This window comes from Ylistrum balloti, unplaced genomic scaffold, assembly GCF_031769215.1.
Source record: "Ylistrum balloti isolate Yb309-2 unplaced genomic scaffold, AGI_CSIRO_Ybal_v1 Utg370110, whole genome shotgun sequence".
Taxonomy (NCBI): domain Eukaryota; kingdom Metazoa; phylum Mollusca; class Bivalvia; order Pectinida; family Pectinidae; genus Ylistrum; species Ylistrum balloti.
In genome coordinates this window covers 1,259,202-1,279,636 of record NW_026782132.1, presented here as the reverse complement: position 1 = coordinate 1,279,636, position 20,435 = coordinate 1,259,202, and the positions used below count along the sequence as shown (strand labels likewise).

Genomic DNA, 20,435 nt, shown 5'->3' with positions numbered 1-20,435 from the left:
CACAGTTTGTTACTTGAAACTGTATAGCAACGCCACCATGATGTTACCGACAGCTTGCTTAACAGTACCTCGAATAGTCAACCTGTAAATAATCCGGTCAGGAAAAGGTAGCCAGTTATTTGTAAAGTTGTTCAACATTGTACAAAAGACACTTAAGTGAATAACTCTTTTATAAAAATTAGAGTGATACATTAGAGCCAAACAACGAATCAAACTGCAACATGCAGCTGTTTCCTCCTTTCCAGACTCGTCGGTGATGCTTAGGACTTAAAATTTGGAGGTGACTGAGGAAAAATCCAATGTGATCGAAAAAAGTGAACGTTTTGGCGAAGAAGTGCACTAGTCAATGAAATTAATTTCTTAATTTTTTATATAGCCGACAATTTTCTTGTGTAAATTCTGAAGCGGGGATATAGAATTATTTTAATCTTTTCAATTATTGTTCGAGGAAAATCCATAAAAGTTCCGGAACAATAGAAACGAGACCGATTCAACAGAAACGTGTTATAGTTTGTTGTACTTATGAAGTCCATCTCGGGCATATGTTAAAAGAAATGAAATAAGAATTCATTGCATGCATTGTGAACTCCTTAAGTCGTAGTCACGAACCTAACCAAGGGTTTGTTTAATTGGCCTGAAAAAGTAATAAATATATGTTATTTTCTAACTATGTATTGCAGGTTTTAACCCCGAATATTTGGACAAGCATTTTACACTGATGACGATACATATTAAGTTTTAAACAGATGCATTTTCATACACTGAAATGTTAGATTTTAATAGCAATAATGGGAAAACTTTCTACTACTCATTTGTCTATCTATAATGGAAGTTAAATGCAATATGCAATTTTAATTGATTAATTTTCTATAAAGAAAAAAACGCATATTATGTTATATAGTTATATAATCCTTAGATCAGATTGCAGGTGGTAGACACCTGAACTATTTAATTCATTCGAATAGAGGCACCTGACGTTCTTTGTTATTTTGATATAATCTAATACATATATTTGAAAATTACGGTTCTTCAGATTTTTAATGTCAATCGAACACAATCTTTTTAAACCACCAATAAAAGAATTAAGTGTGACGTTTCGATGACACTGTCATCTTCCTCAGACAAATGACCACTGTGGAGTGGACTTATGTAGTGTAAGACCCCTTGCGCGCTTACATCCGGGCCAACAAGAGTGATAAGTAAAAGTTGAAATAACTTGTTTCGCAACTTTTGTAAAATAAATAAAGTTTACAGTTATGTAGTGTACGAAATGGTAAAGAATCAACCAACATTTTCGGCTGTACTGAATAATTCTATGTTCGCTAAAGAAGAGAACTGTGTTATAAAACTTTGATTCTATGCACCTATGTACTTTTATTTTAGTTGCATTACTGTAATCATTTTTACAGCACTGATATCCAACCCCTTTTCCGATAAAAAGAAGAAAATATCAGTGTCCCTTGCTTGACCCTAAAACATTCTTTTAGTTTGCAATGGCCTATGTTGTACCAAGAAGCATTTATCATTTTTATTAGTATAATTTCACATCAATTTCCATGCAAGCGTATAGACTATTTAACTTGAGAGTCATTTTAATTGCCACATTTGTGCAAAACTTTTTTTTACTCCTTTAAACTTTGTACAGTACTGTAACTGTACCTGGAAATTGTCACTTAAATCTACTTTTGGAGTGTGGTACAGCTCAATCTGTATAGATGAAAATTAATACAGGCAATCGGTATATTCATGGTCGACATCATGAACACATGTGCAAATACTCTGTAATGCAGGTTGATTTAAAACATTTAAAGTTTTACGGCCATTACTGTGATCTATTTCTTTATGCGAAAACAATCTGTACTTTTTTGATGCTCATTAGTCTACCTGTTGGTACCGTTGCTGTAAACGTTGTTTGCATTTGAGTACATAACATTAATTACTTGAATTGCACGAGATCTATACATGGCAAGTACTTGTATTCGATGACGCATAATGCAATTACTCTTCCGGAACAACTGGTCTTATCCTCCTATCTTTGTTGACATTGCCTGATAGACGTTTGATGTTTCGTCTGGTAACTACATTTGCAAGCCTGCTGAGAGCTTGATCAAGCATTTTCTAGGTACGATAACGACTCTCATAGTGAGTTTGATTATTACCATGCCATCTCCAAAACAAGTGTCTCATTGCCTGCGTTTATATTGCCCGATTATTTTTCCATTCCCCGATGTTTTCTAAGTATTACTGATACATTATTTATAGATAAAGCAGTCACCTCATTAATCGCCATGGAGATGTTCTGCCTTGTCGTCCTCTTGGCTGCTGCTCCGCAGATATTTCCAGACGTAAAAGCAGCGGATGCAAGAGATATCATTGGTAAGGGTCCGGTATGGTAATAGATAAACATATTTTATTTATTTCAGATAGTTTAGATTATTGCTTATTGCGAGAGTTTTCTTCAATACTTATTGATCCGGGCAGGAATGGCCTTATGTGTATTACATTCGTTATTCTAAGTACTGTCAAATTTTTGCTAAAAGTTTTATTATGTATCTGTTTTCTCAAGAATCGTAATAAATAGCATGTGGATTTTGAAGAACGCCAAAGAGCTTTGGTCAATCTTCTTCACACTCTTTTTAAAAGTATTTCTGCTATAAGAACATTTGATTTTTCCACCGTGTACACCACCATTCTAAACTGAAAAAACACCTTCGTTCTCTTGTTATGAGAGCTTTCTAGATCGAAGAAAGATGAACGACATTGTGCATGTATGGTTGTGAACTACACGTTCAAATCAAAGAAGAAATATACTACGGAGGACGAAATCATGAAAATGTTCGAGTTTCTAGTTGACAACATCTTCAACGAGTTTGGTGGTAAAATCTTCATACAGACTATTGGCATACCTATGGAAACGCACTGCGCCCCTCTGTTGACTAAGTTCTTTTTGTTTTATACGAGGCTGAATTTATGGAAGGGTTTATCAACGAAATGTTGTTTTAGATATAATGATGACGTCTTTTTTTTAAATAACAAGACATTTATTGACCACGCCCATTGGATATTCCCACCAGAATTGGAAGCCAATGACACGACATACAGCTGCATATCTCGATCTTTTCCTACAACGAAACCAACATGGACAGCTTTCCACCAAGCTTTATGATAAATGTAATCCCTGCCTATGGTTTTACATATCGCACCGTGGTGATCTCATTGAGAAATATTCTATTTCTTTGTGCGACATGAAGCTGGACGTGTTTGATGCTCGTTGATTCGCCTTTTGCTTCCATTGCTGTATACCTTGTTCTCATTTTGAGAACGTGACATTACTTGATTCGGTTGACTAAGCTTTACATAGCAGGTATCGTCGACGAAGCAGAAGACGCTTACTCTTCCAGAGCACCTGGTCTTATTCTCTTTGTACATGAGTTCATATTATGTCATAATGTTTTTTATTTGAACTTGATTTATTATTATGTTGGGTATTTTCTTGATGTTTTATGCTGTTTAAATGTATATCACATGACTTCCCATTTCATTCGAAATTATCGAAGGAGTTTCCGATTATATCGAGCCCTTGGCGACGTTTAATGAATTATTAGTGATGAGATTGATCATTGCAATATGAAAATAAAACACAAGTTTTACGTTTGCAAATATTCGTGAAAATAGCATTTTATACAACCAATATGAAATATATTCTTACACCATATCAGTTTCTTTCACTCGTAGCCATTACACTGTTGGTTTTATTGGGTTTATTTCACTGATACCAGAGTAGTTATGTCATAAACACAATAATCTCATTAACTTTACTGACAATGCATAAAAAAATAAAATCAATCGCTAAACATACAAAACAATCAAGTCGTCATTAAATAGTCAAGGATACATTGATAGTATTTACATTGATGCATGTAGCATGCCGTTTAGGAGCACCAAAATAATGTGCTTCATTCGCTAGGGTAATATATAATTTCGGTCACAAGTTAGGGATCATCAATTTCAGTATGCAAAAATAAAGATTTATCTTTCCTTTTGTGAAAAAAACCCCACCTTGTACTCCTTGCAATATCTCCTTTTGTGTTTAGTGCCGTATGCCATCAAGCAATACTCTCGTATCAAAGTAAGGTACCTCATAACATAACAAAGTTTGCATTGTAACCTGGAGCAGTGTTTGCAGTTGTAAAACAGGGGCATCATACACATACTAATACTGTATTGGCAAAAACGTTTCTCGAACGGTTTATGTGGTTTGACATACAAACAAGTTGCTGCATGTTTGAATGTCAGCAAGTCTCTTATTTCTTGGATGGTGCAGCGTCTGAACCACACTGGGCATATGTTTCCTCGGTTATACGTGGTATTGACATTTGCATACAGAACGGAACTCGTTGATAAATTATTCTTCTAAATCAAGGAACAAAATTTGGTAATTTAATTTGATGACGAACATCATTTTTAAATGATACAGAAAGTCCCCTTCAGTAAACTTCTTTTCCTGTCGAGTGTGTGTTTCTTTAGATTCCTATCTACTCTGTTGTGCTGTCATTTAATGTTGTTCTTAAAATGCATCGGACAAAATCAATCCCATATATAAGATTATTATTCATATGTGAAAATGTGACAATGGAATAAGTTAACATCATTCTATGTCACGATCGAAAATAATACTAGATCGTCTATAACTATACTTCACGGTTTTTTACAGATTTGTATCCGCTTGGTTTGAAATACTATGGTTTTCTCGACAAAAAAAGCCGACTCATTTACATGGTATCGACATATTCGAATAAGAAGAATTGGTACAAGTCTGTGGAAGAATGTAGAAAAGTTGATGCAGAAATGTTTAATTTAACACATGCGATCACCAATCTCAACAGTGTTGGTGAGTAGAATATACAATGTTACGTTTGCGTAAGGATGTAGAGTGGTTATATTTTGCCGGGAGTAGCGCATGCTTCAATATAAAACGAATTAAAAGTAGAAGTACTTCGTTACCTATCTATTTAGTGAAGGAAGAGCTCAATGTATGATTTTTAGTTAAAGTATGTGTTTGTTAACAGCGTAGTAGCCAACGTTATTCCATTAACTGCGTCACCAATTTCAAAGTTTGTTTTTCTTTTACGTTAATGTGTTTTTTTTTCTTGAGTTTACGTCTGGAAGTCTCGGGTCGTGTTGTAGTTTTCAACCAAATTTTGCATGAACAATCCAAATATGTTTGACATACGTGATTCTTAGCTTGGTGGATTATTTTTCTGGATCAGGTAGTGTCTTAATTCTGAAAAAAAAACGGGTAGTTTGGTGAAGAAGAATACATCGTAACACTTTTTACTTCTGAAAAAAAGTGTGTAAAATTGGGAAAATTAATTAAGACAAGGTTAATTTCAGAACGTTATCAAATTAGAATTTCAGTTATTTTTAAGCATTTTCATTATATTATGTGCAAATACACATCAACAAAAAAGTACATTTTGACCACTTGATCTTTATACATCTTTAAGGTATATTGGTAAAACTCCGATAAGCACTCGAAAAAAACCTGATATTGAATTTACCCATTTGTGAATCATCACATTTCAATCTTTATTTCATTCGAGCTTCTTTTGACTTTTTATATTAATTGACGCTTGCACTAATCAAAGAGTTTCCTGTATTTCTTTTTATATTTTTGAGATAAAGTAAATGAGTACGTCACCTTCTGCAGTCACAAACCTTTATAACATTTTTATCTGTCAGGACACCATTCACTGAGAGAAATTTGGTTCCTGTAGAAAAGCAACCTAATTAAATTTCGATGTTCAACTTACGTCAACTTAGAATGAACGGAGATATTTTGAAAATCGAATTTTAATTTAATTTTAATCAGATTGGCAGACCAATTGACTTTCGACACAAAATTTCATAAATTAAATCTACATTCCGGTGGTCAAAAACTAACAACACCATATGTGACGGTGTTCTGAATTCTGAAAAGAAATTGTATTATTTTGATTCCCGAATTTATTGAAAAACAATGATTGAAATTAAAATTCATATAATATCAAATGTATCTGAATCGTGCGCTCAGTTTTAGGTTCAGCGGTACATTAATGTATTTTACAGCATAGGAATTTCATTATTCGACAGTGTCTGTCGGTGTCCAATATATCAATTAGGTATGAATTCATCTTTACAACGTTGATTGAATGAAATTAATTATATTACATATCTGTTTTTATTTTAGTGAAGGGACACTACTATATAGATGGAATGCGGAAACCTGGTAGGTTAACTTTACTTTCTTTATTCGATACTAATGTTTTATTAAAGACTATATCATAAAAAGCAGAACATGTTACTCTAATTAAATCATCTGATTAATTATTATGAAAAATACTTCACCACACATTAAAAATACAATAAAAGGGAACATTTACCATAGGAATGCATGAAGTTCTTTTAACGGACCGGATACTATCATTGTTTGATTTGTAGGAGCACCAAATAAATATAGCATAAAAAACGGAATATGATGAAAATAGTATCCATTCCAATGTAGAAAATAAACAACATTAGGAAGCCTTGAATATGATGGTATTAAACCGTAGGTAAGAAAATTCCTACATCGAGAAGCCTAGATAGGTATAGATTGAAGACAGTATCAAACCAAATATAGGAAAATTCCTACATCGAGAAGCCTAGATAGGTATAGATTGAAGACAGTATCAAACCAAATATAGGAAAATTCCTACATCGAGAAGCCTAGATAGGTATAGATTGAAGACAGTATCAAACCAAATATAGGAAAATTCCTACATCGAGAAGCCTAGATAGGTATAGATTGAAGTTTCCCTGTAAATCTTTGTTAGGACGTGGGTTCACTCTGGTTATATTGATATATACTGAGAGGAAAAAGAAACGCAATTAGGAATTTCCAGGTCAACTAAGTATAACGACAATGAATCTCTGATGTCAGCAGTATCCGTGACATAATCAAAATCAAGTTAATATCCACCATACACTCCAATTCCTCACCAGATTCCAAATATGAAATAAGATTTATATATTGAGGGATAGAAAATTAAATATCATATTGGGAGGAAATAATGACAGTCACCTCAATAATGATCTAGGAGATAACTCTACCAGCTCAAGATAAATTTAATAATATAAATTGTTTATTACATGGCGTTCCTAACAAAATATCAACAGATTAATACGTCAGGAGTTTGATATCAAGTAATAACTTCACATGTAGAGCCTTCTTAACTCTCAACTCTTATATGCTCATATAAATGTAGTTGTGTTCGTTATACCATAATGTACAAAGTACAATTTTCGTATCTTAAAAAATCAACTACACCAACATGTTATATCAATTTTGTTCTACTATACAGGGCTACTAATATGATTGCACATAGTACATAAGGCAAATTTAGATACTTATAAATTTGAAGTAGTTGCATCATTAATTTGGTAATGATATGTATAATTACGTGTATAGCACCAGTGTATGTATATCTGTTCATGTAAGCATGTATATGATGAATAATTGGATGGATGTGTTGTTATTATTAAAATAAATTTCACAAGTTGATTATACAATGTTTGCATGATAATTGCTTTGTGTTCCGTCACCAGCTCCACCATTGCTGAGATTGCTATCTAGTCATCACATTATGGGGACTGGAGAAATACACACCCGCTTCACAATGAACCATATAATAGGCTTTAATCTACAATGTAGTTGCATTACTCAAACCTCCAGTATCAGAAATGTCCACGTGGCCTTTCAAGATATTGATTTCCCCCAATAAAATCCCTGTGAAATAAAATGAAAAAAGCCAGCAAAGTGCTTCATTACATGCATGTGCATATTATATATCAGATGACAGTCTGCATCTGAACATAATACATGTATTTAACCTGCGTTGCGCATCTTTCCAACGTTATTGGATATCTATTGAAAATTTTTGATACTTCTCTTTTCCTGATCGTATTTAAAATATCTTGTTGAAAAAACTCAAATTACAAAATATTTCGAAAATAATGTATCTGTAATTAGATATATCATCATGTATAGTATTAACATATATCTTTTCAATTAGATCTTTTGTTCTTTATTTACAGAAGGAAACTGGGTTTCACACACTGGCAAGAATCTGACATTCGATCTTACCTTATGGGGTCCAGGTAGGCACCTGTAACTATTGGTTTTATTTCATTTGGAAAACATTTGATCGTATTCGTATAAATTTTATCTGATTGATACAAGTATCATTTACTCTATAAAAGAACAAGAATATACCGACACGTCACACAATCATAATACAAATTCAAAACTATGACAAAACATGAACTGAAGGAAGAAATTTACAAGGAGATTCCTGAAACAATACAAGGATGATAAGATGAAGTGTTCCGAAAGAGTAAGCGTCTTCTGTTTAATCGATTACGCCTTCCTTGAATATCTTGGTCATTCCGAAAACCACCAAGAAATACTGTTAACAACTTGTATTCGCATGGTAGTTATTTTTGAATGAATATAATCATGGCATGCAGGTTACAGCAAACCTCGGGGATTAAAACTTTCACCAGCAATGATTGCCATCTGCAGTCTTGAAGATTAGGAAAATAAAAGGAACAAAAAAGCAAGCGCCTTTCAATTTAAATCAGTATTGATATAAAGCAGATCCATATAATGATTCACACAGCATCTGACAACTGTGTCGTTCTTATAGGACTCGTCTGTGATGTGCATCTTGTCCAACACAGTGCAGTTGTGATCGAAACTTCACAGGTTCAACAGCTTATGATTTTTTTATTCATGAATTGTTTTTGATATTACAATATATTTTTTCCTTTTCATTTTAACCAAATTAATTCCTTTTGCCTAGCCAGTCAGCCTTTGGGGGCAGACAATGTCAATATGTGCAAAAGTATAACACATTCAGTGAGGGACAAAATAGTTAAAATCGATCAACCTAGCATAACATTTGTTATTCTTATAAACTATTGTTGTAGGTATGTTCTATATCTCAGGTAAAAACATTTACTATGTCAGGTAAGACACATACTTTATATATATTAAAAGTACTTTTAAGTTAATAATGATGGGGTAGTATGAAAAGTGACCTAACAGCATTTCTCATCGGCTTTAGGTAATGCAAAAATAATCCATTAAGATACGTTCAACGGTTTCAATGATATGGCTCTGACAAGAAATCATTAGAAAAACAGAAGAAGCGTTGCTAATGCAAAATGTTTTCTTTCATTCGAAGGGAGGCATAACTACTTGTATGGCTTAAATAACCGTTTATCTTATTATCTCAAAATATTGCACCGTTACTTCATTCCCTGAAAAATGATTACTTCGACTGGAGTTCTATACTGGACACAAACTGTAAGAGATCATAGCTATATGTGATTGTTTCTGCCATTAAAACAGAATAAGCTTCTTATTGGGGTCAATGGATGGCTTGTTATTGGGCCAATGGAGGACACACCCACTATTGATAATGTTGTTTAACCCACTCTAACTTTGTTTAAGAGGGTTATAATTTTTTTTATATAATATACACAAGCTAGAAAGAAATTGTTTCAAAGTAGGCCAAAATTGCTTACTTATTGTTTGACTTCACTCTTGTATTTCATAGTCCAAAGGCTTTTACATTTTGATGCAAATATAGTTATCTTAAAAAAACTTTTTGTGTCCTATAAGGTTTGCTTGAGCTACTCTTCGACATTACAACTGTATTAAGTACTTTATTAAAATGATTTGTTTCCCAGTCGAAAACATAACAAGCTTTCACTATATCCCACAGTAAATCCCAAAGGATGGGGAACACGTATATTTATGCCAATGCCATGTTTGTTTTGAATAGGTTCAGTAGTTCTTGAGAAGATAAGAAAAAATGAACTGACACGGAATGACTGCCAAAGTCTCAGTGTGTGATGTGATTTCGTAAATAGATCCATTATAATATCTCAATGTTATAGGAAAATTGGATACTGAAAGATATTTTCCACATTGTCATTCATAGATTGTGGACAACACATTTCATAAATGTTATACTCAATTTAATGTAATCAAAACACTTATTTATCGCCAATATAGTCTAATGCTAAGTGTCAGTAGATTAATAAATGAATAATCTTTGTGATATAATTAATATGTGATGTCTATTCCAAATATTAAGCTACGTGTACATCATTTCGGATAATACATTTTTATCCTTGTAACTTACTATTTTCTGCTTTAATTGATGTTTGAACTCTTTGTTTTGTATAATATTTACAACACATCCAGCATCACATCAATCACTTTTCTGTCGTTTGGTCCCTAGGTACTAACAGTACTCCGATTATCGTTTCGTTAGCTAATGCTGATGTTACACATTTTTGTATCGTATCCAGATGAATGTGACAGCAAAACTTCAAAAAAGTGTAATTTTTTGTTACAAACACGTAAGATATTTAGAAATGACTGCTAAGACTTATGGTGTGTTCTATTCACTTCAGGTTTAATTTAACATTGAACTGTGAAACATAAGACGAGTTTTCCTCTCCCTCCAAGGAAATATCCTATCTTAGGGGGAAATGACGTAATTGACTGAATTTTGATGGTAATCAAGTGAATTTTGATGGTTACCATGTGAATTTCAATGGTTACCATGTGAATTTTGTTTTATAGAAAAAAGCGACATTATTTTGTGTGTTTCAGATCAACCGAATTGTGCAGGCAGAAATTGCTGTATGACACTCCGAAATATGAAGATATATGATTACTATTGTGCCGAAACAAACAGATTCATATGCCAAAGAAATAGTAAGTTTACAGGTTCTTTAAAACTGTAACTTCATCAAAGACAGAGGGAAAGTTGAACCTTGCGAGTAAATGGGAATATCATACAACAACATCCTGTCTATTGCTTACTAACGACTGTATGCTAACTGCCTACTACGTTCTGTACTATTTTCATTGCCTACGTCTTACCATTTGCTCTATTTTTACTGATGATTATTTACTGTCTGCTATATCATTTCTCCTTACTTCTTACTACTTACTGCCCACTGCTGACAGCCTTCTACCTACTGGATACTGTCTACTGGTTACTGCCTTTTGCCTACTGGTTACTGCTACAGTCTACCGCATACTGCTTACTGGTTACTGTAAATTGTCTACTACCTAGTCACATCTTCTTTACTGAGTTAAGCCTTAATGTGCAATGAGTAGGTAAGGATCAACTTTCTACATTGGTTAGATATCGGGAATCACTGAAATGGAACAACTGAATAGCTGTAGTTTTACTATAATTATAATGATACTAAACACCACAAAAGTTACAGACTCAATTACAAGTAGCAGTAGAAGTAGTTTGTTAGTAATAAGCAGCGAGCTGTTGGCAGTTAGCATTAGATAGTTGTTTCTTAGTAACAGGCATTGAAATGTAGGCAGTTAGCAGTAGAAAGTAGTTTGTGAGTAATAGGCATTGAGTTGTAGGCAGTTAGCAGTAGATAGTAGCTTATTAGTAAAAGGCAGCGAGCTGTTGGCAGTTAGCAGTAGAAAGTAGTTTGTGAGTAATAGGCATTGAGTTGTAGGCAGTTAGCAGTAGATAGTAATTTGTAAGTTATAGGCAGCGAGCTGTTGGCAGTTAGCAGTAGATAGTTGTTTATTAGTATTAGGCAGCGAGCTGTTGGCAGTTAGCAGTAGAAAGTAGTTTGTCAGTAACAGGCATTGAGTTGTAGGCAGTTAGCAGTAGAAAGTAGTTTATTAGTAACAGGCATTGAGTTGTAGGCAGTTAGCAGCAGATAGTAGTTTATTAGTAACAGGCATTGAGTTGTAGGCAGTTAGCAGCAGATAGTAGTTTATTAGTAATAGGCAGCGAGCTGTTGGCAGTTAGCAGCAGATAGTAGTTTATTAGTAACAGGCATTGAGTTGTAGGCAGTTAGCAGCAGATAGTAGTTTATTAGTAATAGGCAGCGAGCTGTTGGCAGTTAGCAGTAGAAAGTAGTTTGTTAGTAATAGGCAGCGAGCTGTTGGCAGTTAGCAGCAGATAGTAGTTTATTAGTAACAGGCAGCGAGCTGTTGGCAGTTAGCAGTAGAAAGTAGTTTATCAGTAACAGGCATTGAGTTGTAGGCAGTTAGCAGCAGATAGTAGTTTATTAGTAACAGGCATTGAGTTGTAGGCAGTTAGCAGCAGATAGTAGTTTATTAGTAATAGGCAGCGAGCTGTTGGCAGTTAGCAGCAGATAGTAGTTTATTAGTAACAGGCATTGAGTTGTAGGCAGTTAGCAGCAGATAGTAGTTTATTAGTAATAGGCAGCGAGCTGTTGGCAGTTAGCAGTAGAAAGTAATTTGTTAGTAATAGGCAGCGAGCTGTTGGCAGTTAGCAGCAGATAGTAGTTTATTAGTAACAGGCAGCGAGCTGTTGGCAGTTAGCAGTAGAAAGTAGTTTATCAGTAACAGGCATTGAGTTGTAGGCAGTTAGCAGTAGAAAGTAGTTTGTTAGTAATAGGCATTGAGTTGTAGGCAGTTAGCAGTAGAAAGTAGTTTGTTAGTAATATGCAGCGAGCTGTTGGCAGTTAGCAGTAGAAAGTAGTTTGTTAGTAATAGGCAGCGAGCTGTTGGCAGTTAGCAGCGAGCTGTTGGCAGTTAGCAGTAGATAGTTGTTTATTAGTAACAGGCATTGAGTTGTAGGCAGTTAGCAGTAGAAAGTAGTTTGTTAGTAATAGGCAGCGAGCTGTTGGCAGTTAGCAGTAGAAAGTAGTTTGTTAGTAATAGGCAGCGAGCTGTTGGCAGTTAGCAGTAGATAGTTGTTTGTTAGTAACAGGCATTGAGTTGTAGGCAGTTAGCAGCAGATAGTAGTTTATTAGTATTAGGCAGCGAGCTGTTGGCAGTTAGCAGCAGATAGTAGTTTATTAGTAACAGGCAGCGAGCTGTTGGCAGTTAGCAGTAGAAAGTAGTTTATCAGTAACAGGCATTGAGTTGTAGGCAGTTAGCAGTAGAAAGTAGTTTGTTAGTAATAGGCATTGAGTTGTAGGCAGTTAGCAGTAGAAAGTAGTTTGTTAGTAATAGGCAGCGAGCTGTTGGCAGTTAGCAGTAGAAAGTAGTTTGTTAGTAATAGGCAGCGAGCTGTTGGCAGTTAGCAGCGAGCTGTTGGCAGTTAGCAGTAGATAGTAGTTTATTAGTAACAGGCATTGAGTTGTAGGCAGTTAGCAGTAGAAAGTAGTTTGTTAGTAATAGGCAGCGAGCTGTTGGCAGTTAGCAGTAGAAAGTAGTTTGTTAGTAATAGGCAGCGAGCTGTTGGCAGTTAGCAGTAGATAGTTGTTTATTAGTAACAGGCATTGAGTTGTAGGCAGTTAGCAATAGGCTATATGTAGCTAGCAGTAGATAGTAGTTTGTGAGTAATAGGCAGTGGGCTGTCGACCGTAAGCAGTACATAACAGACAGTGAGCAATAACCAGTGAACATTTAAGATAAAGCAAGCATTAGGCAGGACGCTTTCTGAAACGGTATTTCATAGGATTGCCCCTTTAGAATTAACAACTGAAGTACCATTGAGAGGTAGTCTTATATTATTTTAAGTTGGGAGATATGATTCTTAAACGTTATCAGCATACTTTCATACCATTATAGTATGAATCAATATCCTGAATTAGCCTCCCCTATAATCAAATCAAAATCGTCCCGTTACAACATTCACAAAACCCAATATTAAACATCAAGGTACTGATCAATAACATTTGCTTGATTAATTTTTTTTGTCAGTTCTTCCCTTTCTGAGACTACCCAAGCAGAAAGGTAAAATAGAACTGCAGTATCAAGGTATATGGGGAAGCTTGTGTTTTGATCTTGGACTGTCAACAGACGAAACAGGACAAATCTGCCAGAGACAGTACAAGCTACTTTATACAACCTATAGGTAGGTCAGCCTCCATAACGACTTTTTGTATAGACATTTTGTATATTCACAGTTTTACAAATAACTGAAACAATTTACAGATTTTGTATTAACGTATCCCATGGTTCCAAATATAACGCCATGGGCTATAGCTATTGTTAATGTACATGCGAGTGTGCTGCTGTTTACAAACCATACACGTGTTCACTTTTCAGGAACGCCTACATCTATCCCATGACTGCTTATAGAGGAAATTTGTACGACAATTATCATTACATCTGTCATTCCACTGAATTACATTGTAAAGGTAAATATAATCAGGAAGAGTAGGAGGGTCTCGCCATATGTATCCACTGTATTCTTTATTATGTACTACTCAAACAATCGCATAACGAGGAGAAATGGAAATCGCAGGTGCGCGCTATCCAGTGATAGATGTTTCTATTTCGTTACGTTTGTCTTATACATTCAACTTTTGGCTCATTGCAACGTCATGTGTATAATGACGTTGTAGCTAGTCTCTCTTCTGATTTTATAATCGATCAAAAGTTAGTTGAATTGCAGAAAGTTTGTTATGCTACTACGTAAGATAAGAAACTTCATCGAATATGTTTGAATTATATCATCCAAGGACTGATATTCCATAACCAACACTTTGACGTAAGACACAAAGCTATTCTTAAAACTCTACGGTACATCTGGCACGTGCCATTATGATTTTTTGCTGTGCTTTTTACGTAAACCATTTTAATTTTTATGGTCGAAAATCCCGAAAACATGTATAAATATTCAATCAAAAATCATAATTTCATCCATATTTTACAAATACAACAGATGTAAGACCCAGTTTCACAATGAAATAGAGCACCGTATGGGACACCGGATAATTGAATATCGAATTTCTTCAATTTATCCAATTTTTCTGTTCTTGAAATGATGGTAACAACAGCAGAAATTTCTGATACTATGTAAAATGGTATTTTAGAACAAACTAGAGGGACGAAACAGCTGTATGATGCAGTTTTATTAATTATTTGGCATAATCTAATCTTACATTGTAATGAAAAATGCTTTCACTAGCGTGTCCTTTTAACGATCATCTAGAATACATTTCTGTACAACCTGCATAACTAACTTTGTTATTGAAACTGTGTAGATTCTTGTTTTGATGCAGTAGTATGGCACCTATTTATAAAATCTGACCAAAATTACCCTCCTATCCCATTATAATACTCTATTGCTGATCACTTTAAATTTCTGAAGCGCAAAGTAGATTGATCTCAAATAGAACAGAATATTAGAAATGTTAATTTCTGTAACTGAAGCAGTTAAGTGTGTGTAGATAATAAATCAGACAAGCCCAAAAATCAAGACATTTTATAAGTAAAACGATACTTCAACACAGGTGATCCGCCAGAAGAACCCGTTTTTACCATAATAACAACTAGTGATAAGATATATGCCGGAGAAGACATCATCCTTTCTTGCTCAGTTGACGGTGGAATACCTGAACCAGTCATTAGTTTGGAGAAAAATGGTCAGTATATGAAAACAGAGGAAACATGGCAGCATTCCCGCGATACAGTTGTGTTCGTGAGAAATACGTCCTTCACCTTATCATATGACGACAACAACGCCACAGTAAAGTGTATAGTTAATTACAATGGAGACGTCCTTTACCAGCAGAATGCCACTTTAAATGTGATGTGTAAGTAAGCGCGGGTGTCAGTCATTGTCAAAATTTTATCAATTTGTTTTTCAACGGATGTTTAACATTTATACATCAATATCTATAACAATAACATACCTGTTACCCCCATAGTAGTACTCCATTAAATGTTATTGAAATAGATCAATTTCAATTAATTTATTTTCATACTTTTTTTTATTACAAATTTGTTTTCGTCCGTATTTTTAATGATAAATTTCGAACCATAGGCAAACTGATATATTTGTTTCGATATATTTCGATATATATTTGTTTCGATATATATTTGTTTATTTAAAATTTTCTATTATGCCGGGATATTATATTTCAATATGATCATTCAAATTCTAGTCAATCAACAATGAACTTGCTTCAGATCCACCAATAATTACGGTACAAGACTATGTCGAGGTCAACGAAACAGACGACGTCGTCATCAAATGCACTGTTACTTCTAACCCCGCATCGCCTGTATGGTGGACAAGACCAAACTACACTGACAAATCAAACGATGGGACATTGAACTTGACAAGTATATACCGTAACGCAATTGGCAGTTACATATGCAATGCTGAGAATGAGATCGACTCAGTGCAGAATACAACCGTGATATATATAAATGGTAATCAATTATATGAAAATAAAAACTTAAATAGTGCTATTATATGTTTAGTGTTAAACATATATATTATAATGATGTGTAAAAATTGCTATATTGTTTGTTTATGTTAAACATTCCGTAGTATATCTGATTTGGTCCTTCTTCATTTTTCGGTTTTACATAATGTTTTTCTGGAGAGGGATGTCTGCTTTTGTGTCAGCCACGACAGTCCATATTGACTTCGCTCTAATGTTTATTTCTGGTGGTTGTTTATTCTTTGCGGTGTATCGATAGACCACCGACAACGTAGTGACACAAAAGTTACCTGTTAGTAGATAATATGGGAACCACTGAATCACTTTTCGGTAATGCGAATGTACAATCTTGGAAATATTCCAAATTTTTTTGTTCATATTTTGGCAAAAATTGTAAATAGTTTATGGTTATTTCAAAACGGTGAATCAAAATGAATTAACAACATTTGTATATATAAAAAAAACGATAAAAAAAACTTATATTATACATACACAACATTGATATGGTCCTCTACTAAGAAATACAATATATATCTCAATACATTGGTAACAATTGTTAAATCACATGGAAGTGGAAAACATGTTTTTGTTTTAACTCTTCCGAAGTTATGTCTGTATCAATGTAATTAATTTTAACTCCGACGAATCTAGGTATAACAATAATCACATAACTGTTTTAACTTCCTTGAAATTGTGGCAGGAACAAAAAACACATGTAATTAACTACGATAAAGTTATGTCTATAACAACAGATATGTCAATGCTTTAGCTCCACCGAAGTTGTGTCGGAAAAAATATATACCTAATTGTTTTAGCTCCACAGAAGTTGTGTCAGTAAAATATATAACTAATTGTTTTAGCTCTGCCGAAGTTGTGTCAGTAAAATATATACCTAATTGTTTTAGCTCTGCCGAAGTTGTGTCAGTAAAATATATACCTAATTGTTTTAGCTCTGCCGAAGTTGTGTCAGTAAAATATATACCTAATTGTTTTAGCTCCACCGAAGTTGTGTCAGTAAAATATATACTTAATTGTTTTAGCTCCACAGAAGTTGTGTCAGTAAAATATATACCTAATTATTTTAGCTCTGCCGAAGTTGTGTCAGTAAAATATATACCTAATTGTTTTAGCTCTGCCGAAGTTGTGTCAGTAAAATATATACCTAATTGTTTTAGCTCTGCCGAAGTTGTGTCAGTAAAATATATACCTAATTGTTTTGGCTCTGCCGAAGTTGTGTCAGTAAAATATATACCTAATTGTTTTAGCTCCACCGAAGTTGTGTCAGTAAAATATATACCTAATTGTTTTAGCTCTGCCGAAGTTGTGTCATTAAAATATATACCTAATTGTTTTAGCTCTGCCGAAGTTGTGTCAGTAAAATATATACCTAATTGTTTTAGCTCTGCCGAAGATGTGTCAGTAAAATATATACCTAATTGTTTTAGCTCCACCGAAGTTGTGTTAGTAAAATATATACCTAATTGTTTTAGCTCTGCCGAAGTTGTGTTAGTAAAATATATATCTAATTGTTTTAGCTCTGCCGAAGATGTGTCAGTAAAATATATACCTAATTGTTTTAGCTCCACAGAAGTTGTGTTAGTAAAATATATACCTAATTGTTTAGCTCTGCCGAAGTTGTGTCAGTAAAATATATAACTAATTGTTTTAGCTCCACCGAAGTTGTGTTAGTAAAATATATACTTAATTGTTTTAGCTCTGCCGAAGATGTGTCAGTAAAATATATACCTAATTGTTTTAGCTCTGCCGAAGTTGTGTCAGTAAAATATATACCTAATTGTTTTAGCTCTGCCGAAGTTGTGTCAGTAAAATATATACCTAATTGTTTTAGCTCCACCGAAGTTGTGTCAGTAAAATATATACCTAATTGTTTTAGCTCTGCCGAAGTTGTGTCAGTAAAATGTTTGTACTTAATTGTTTTAGCTCCACCGAAGTTGTGTCTGTATCAGTATGAAGCTACTGAGGAAAACCAGACAGTCCAGATAAAATGTTCGGGTACCGGAATTCCAACTCCGAACATTACATGGCATAACTCCTCTGAACTAATAACTGACATGGTTATTCAGACTGGTATCGATCCCAGCAACTCGTATTTAGTGGTCAGTGAGTTGAAAGTTTCTGTCTCTGGGAATGATGATATCGTTGGATATAGATGTATGATCACCAATGAACATGGCAAAGCACAGAAAACATTCAGAATCCGTGAGTATACAAGTTTTTTTGTTTTCCTCCAATATATCAGACTTCTGTATTAGACGTTTCTGGTGGTTGTTTTAACACCTAATAAATGTATTAGTAAAGTTGAACTTAACGTCTATTAGAGAAATATTGAACTTATGTTACTTTGATTTATAACGTAATTCCCGATAGATAGACATTATCTTGGTTTGAGCTTGAACTTAAAGAATCTATGTTGCACTTTTATACAGGTAGGAAGCTGAAATGCAGATGTCGTTCTAGGATTCTAAAGAACTGCGCACCATTGGAGTTTACACCAGTCGAACTAAAAGTGGAAATGGAAGACACTGAAAAGATACTTATGGTGAAAAAAGAAAAATTAACAGTTCATAAAATGAAAATGATCTCCGGGCATGATGGCCGATCTTCCTCTTTCCTGATTGGCACAGTGGGAGTTATTGTCCTGGTTACCCTTGGTGTCATATTGATTGTCTTTGATTTGTGTGGATACTTCGTCATCAACCGAAAAATCAAACCTGCATAAGAAAGGAACTCATGTTACATCAAGTCTAGCGTTTACACTTACAATGACAGGCTGATGGGGCCAACATTTACTGATGGAATCTACAGTGACTAGGATAGCGAATTAGTATCTTCAAAGAAAAACAAATATATATATATATATCTACAGTTACAATTGCCTACAAAGTTTTGATTGTTGGTTGGCAATGTTTGGTAATATAATCTTATTGTTATATATTTGTCTTTGAGTGGATCCAGGACAGGATTATGAATCGATGACAAGCTTTTGTTTAGAAACCTATTAAAACTTTGTGGAGTTACGAAAAAATTAAAAATGTGAGAACTGAGATTTGAAACAGGACATATGAATCGAAACTTGTGATTGCTTTGTTTATTGGGTGTTCAGGAACCTTTAACCCTTCAGTATCCGGGCCAATTGGGGTTTTCTCAACTAAAGAACAATCCTATAAGCATGATTTATTGTAAGTAAGAAGGAGAGTGCATGTGATGGCGTGAAAAAGAGTGAAAAGTGTTGTTGATTTTAAACTCGTTGGAGACACAAGATAATGTATCTAAAATATGCAATATCAAGGATATTTGACATACAGAGGTTTATAAGTGTGTCTTTAACACTGGTCTTTGTTGGGGTTTCGTCGACATGAAGAATCTTACTACAATCCAAAGGAAGGAGGACAATACAACAACCCAAAATCTAGGCTAAAGCATAGTTGTCTTATTAAGTGAAAGCTGAACTTTTCAAACATCTGCAATTCGTACAATTTGCTCTCAAGATACAATTTAAGTACTAGGTCCTTGGTTTCTTGTTAATAGTTGTTTTCCATTTGATCAATATGAATGTTTTATATTTTGTGAACTTAGTTTGTTTTGTGTAAATAAAAAATAATGGTAAAACATATCAACGACAGCTTTGTTGTTCTCGCTAACAAAATAAAAATGGAATTCAACGCTGATTTCTCAATGAATAAAAAGTAAAATCTGTTCTTTACAATGTATGTAACATTTGTAAGAAAGAAACATTTAAAATTAAAAAGAAAAAAAATTACACAAAAAATTGATTAAGCCTTGCATTGACGAATAAAATTCTATCCATACAGCCAATATTTACATATTGTAAAACGCAGTATTATATTAGTGATAAGATAAGCTGTCAAGGAATTCTACATTTATCACAAAGAAAAGACATTTTATTATATACCATGTGTGTCAAATAGATCTCTATAATAATGATCGTTGTTTTTTCAACAGAGACTAAACAGCACTGTCGTTGTAATCGACGATGTACTTATTTGAAGAATATACTAAATATTACTATGGAGCAAGCTAGAAATGCCATGGAACAAATAAAGAAGGAGCTAACAGTGGAACCAACGACGCTTACGAGTTACATCATAAAGAAATTATCCATGAAAAATTCCAATACCTCCTCCATTGGCTTTGGGGTCATAGCTATTATGATTATTATA

At 34.0% G+C, this 20,435-nt stretch overlaps 1 protein-coding gene across 1 annotated transcript; it reads left to right on the top strand.

The window, feature by feature from the left end:
• The first annotated feature begins 4,776 nt into the window (after positions 1–4,776).
• LOC132550193 (peroxidasin homolog) lies at positions 4,777–18,973 on the top strand. Its single transcript, XM_060214225.1, has 6 exons — positions 4,777–4,891; positions 8,116–8,178; positions 15,295–15,597; positions 15,974–16,219; positions 18,175–18,453; positions 18,681–18,973. Exons 1-6 carry the CDS (start codon positions 4,777–4,779, stop codon positions 18,971–18,973), a joined length of 1,299 nt encoding a protein of 432 aa, XP_060070208.1.
• The last annotated feature ends 1,462 nt before the right edge of the window (positions 18,974–20,435 follow it).